General features: G+C 37.1%; 1 protein-coding gene across 1 annotated transcript; it reads right to left on the bottom strand.

Moving 5' to 3' along the window:
• Positions 1 to 2,006: 2,006 nt before the first annotated feature.
• On the bottom strand, positions 2,007 to 2,948 carry LOC129339276 (olfactory receptor 6F1-like). The gene has a single exon (XM_054993867.1). The coding sequence runs from the start codon at positions 2,946 to 2,948 to the stop codon at positions 2,007 to 2,009; it is 942 nt and encodes a 313-aa protein (XP_054849842.1).
• Between the last annotated feature and the right edge of the window lie 292 nt (positions 2,949 to 3,240).

The following is a 3,240-nucleotide window of genomic DNA, read 5'->3' as shown; positions in this document are numbered from 1 at the left end:
AAACCGATACGCTTCTTATAAAAATAAAAGATTATTTTTTTAACTCTTTGCACTTCTGAATCAGAGCCTTCTTTTCATACCCAGAAACTCTGCCATTTTCTCTTTTAATTGCATTTCCTTCTACAATTGTACTAAACTTCACCAGATTATATTCTCTCTCATAAATCCTACTAGATTTTCTGTGTCTCTTTCCAATAGTTCAATATTCCTCATAGAATTTAACTGAACACTCTGTCTCTTTGACTATCTGTCCCTTCAGAATGCCTTTCTCTCAGAATGTTCCTTCCTTCCAGGATATTATATCCCACTTAAAATATTTTATCCTCTCTGGATGTTTGATGTTCCCTGAGTCCATGACCCTTTCTTTCTCCTGGGTAGATTTTGCCTTTAATCTTTCTCTTCCATCCTCTGGGTAGATTGCTGCCATCAGGAATTATATTCCAAGATATTTTATTTCAATTTCCCCTTTAGTAACATGCCCAAGCATCAGGCTCCTTCTTGGTACTATGTGGCCCTGAGGATAGGAATGGGATATAGGAATGACAGATACTCTGGGATATTAAAAAAAAAACACTTTTATTTTTATAAGAAGCATATCGGTTTCATATTATTTCTTAAACTTGATTTTATATATATATATATTCCTGGGTTAAACAGGAAAATCCACTTGCAAATGATAATTAAAGTGCTCTAAAAATGCATTAACCAACACATGTGGAAGCAGTCTTTTTCTTTTTCTTATTTTTCTTTGATCTACAAATGCTACCCTGGGATTTTTACATGAGTCTTTGCAGTTAGATTCATATGTTATCTCATTCAGACTGACTCATTGTGGGATAATAATAACACTAACTTATTCACCACTCTGGGTGAGGCACTGATCTGTCTAGAAGAGCAGTATATAAGTACAGTTATCATCATCATCATCATCATCATCATCATCATCATATTTTATAATCTTCCTTGCGTTCCAGAGATATAGACTATAAATGAGAAATAATAATATAAATCTGTGGTTCCTTTAGAGGTCTGTATTTGCTTACATGGGAAGGCATCTCTGTTCTGTTTCTTTTTCTTCCCCCCTATATTTTATTTTCAATTTAGATCACATTTGTCTCCCAATTTGGGACTCAAAGTGGCTTATCACATTGTTTTCCCCTCCACTACCACATCTTCACAACAACAACCTTGTGAAAGACTGTGGTGGGCCCAAGGTAACCCAGCAAGCTTCAATGGCATAGTGAGAATTTGAACCCAGTTGTCCAAAATCCTAGGCCAACACTGTAACCACTATGACACACCATCTCTCTGATGTTATGTTCTTCACATTTTAATATAAGGCAGAAAAAAAGTATGATTCGGAATCAGGACCCCTCCAGCTGCTACATCAGTTCTCCACATTCCTTCTCTTTCACACTGTAAGCTTGGAAGATTATTACTTTTGTGCTTTTCTTCACTCATGTTTGCTTTTTCTCTATTATTTTAAGATGATTTCCAGCAAGAAGCTTCCAAAATTCTTCCAGTATATCCAAGCCAAGATTGTTGCAGAGACATCCATTGTTAAGGGAGTACAATTTCCTGTCATTTAAAATCTGACCCCTGATAACAGTCATTAAATGGATACTTCAGAGATAGAACAGAGAGGAAAGATTTTAAAAAGCCACTGTCAGATGTGTACAATACAATGGTAGACAGTATGGGAAAAAAGAAACAAGCCAGATTTTGTAAACAATACTTGTGCTCACACACAATAGTCAGAAGAAGGTTGAAATGTAATTAAAAGGACCACATCCTGAATGCTCATCAGTTTCCAAAAAATTAATATCAGCATATTTAGTCCTAAATTTCTGTCTTTCAAATATGCCCTTGGTCAGAAAGTCTACAACAGAGGTTTGTGAAACTGACACTGAAAACTCACAAATGTCCAGCCAAAATCTCTATAGTTTATGCAGATTTTTAGTACATAACCCTGCATAAAAATCCAGATTATGTAATACACTATTGGTTCATCTCCAGTACAAGCAATTTCTCAATGCTTCCTTCACATCTTTGTTTCTTAGTGTGTAGATGAAAGGATTCAACAATGGAGTCACAATAGTATTCAGGATGTTCACGATTTTGGTCATTTCTAAAGATGTCCGTTTTGAAGGCTTGACAAAAAGAAAAATGGTGGATCCGTACCAAATGATCACAACAGCAAGATGGGACGAGCACGTTGAAAAAGCCTTTTGCTGTCCTTTGGTGGAAGGGATGCGCAGAATGGTGGAAATGATGTATATGTAGGAAAGTAAAGTTGTCAAGCATGAGCCCAAGATGACAATGATTGATATTACAAAAGCAGCCGTCTCAATGGCATATGTGTCTGTACAAGACAGAACTATCCAGGAATCAATGCTGCAGTAGAAGTGGTTAATCACATTGGGACCACAGAAGGACAGTCTTGTGATTAGAAAAGCTGGTATGGAAATAACGAGGAAACCACACAGCCAAGAGCCAAATGCCAATTTAGCGGAGAGGCTGATGTCCATTATGGTATAATACTGCAGAGGAAAACAAATGGCCAAATATCGGTCATAAGCCATTGCAGATAGTAGGAAATATTCTGTGCACCCAAAGGCAAAAACAAAGTACATCTGTAGAATGCAGCCAGTGAAAGAGACGCTTCTGCTCCTCCCCAGAATGATGGCAAGGGTCTTGGGAACAGAGGCTGTTGTGTACCATATTTCCAGAAAGGAGAGATTGCAAAGGAAGAAATACATGGGAATGTGGAGGCGACGGTTTGTTACCACTAGAATAAAGATAGTCACATTTCCCAATATTGTCAGGATATACATAGTGGAGAAGAGTATGAAGATGATTATATGTAAATATGGAGATCCAGGGAAGCCAAGAAGGATAAAATCCAACACACGTGTTTCATTCTGTCTGCCTTGGCTGTGCTCCCACATTTGTCCTTTTTGACCTGAGGAAACAAAATACTGAATTAACATATAGAAACCAATAAAACACAGTTTTGTTTCTGAAACCGGAGTAAAGCATTATCTGCCTTACTTTACTCTCATAACTTTATCAATAGTCTGTTCTAACCAAATTTTAAAATACAAGGTTATGCTGAATTGCCTCTAAGTGGACTAACATGGTCTAACACCAAAATGTAACATCTGCTGAGAGCAGATAAATTTGAATGGGACACTGATGGACCAAGTGAATTGATAGAGGATTCTCAGAGGTGATCAAAAG

This window comes from Eublepharis macularius, chromosome 12 (assembly GCF_028583425.1).
Source record: "Eublepharis macularius isolate TG4126 chromosome 12, MPM_Emac_v1.0, whole genome shotgun sequence".
In the NCBI taxonomy this organism is placed as follows: domain Eukaryota; kingdom Metazoa; phylum Chordata; class Lepidosauria; order Squamata; family Eublepharidae; genus Eublepharis; species Eublepharis macularius.
The sequence above is the reverse complement of the archived record's forward strand: the minus strand, read 5'-3'. Positions and strand labels throughout refer to the sequence as shown.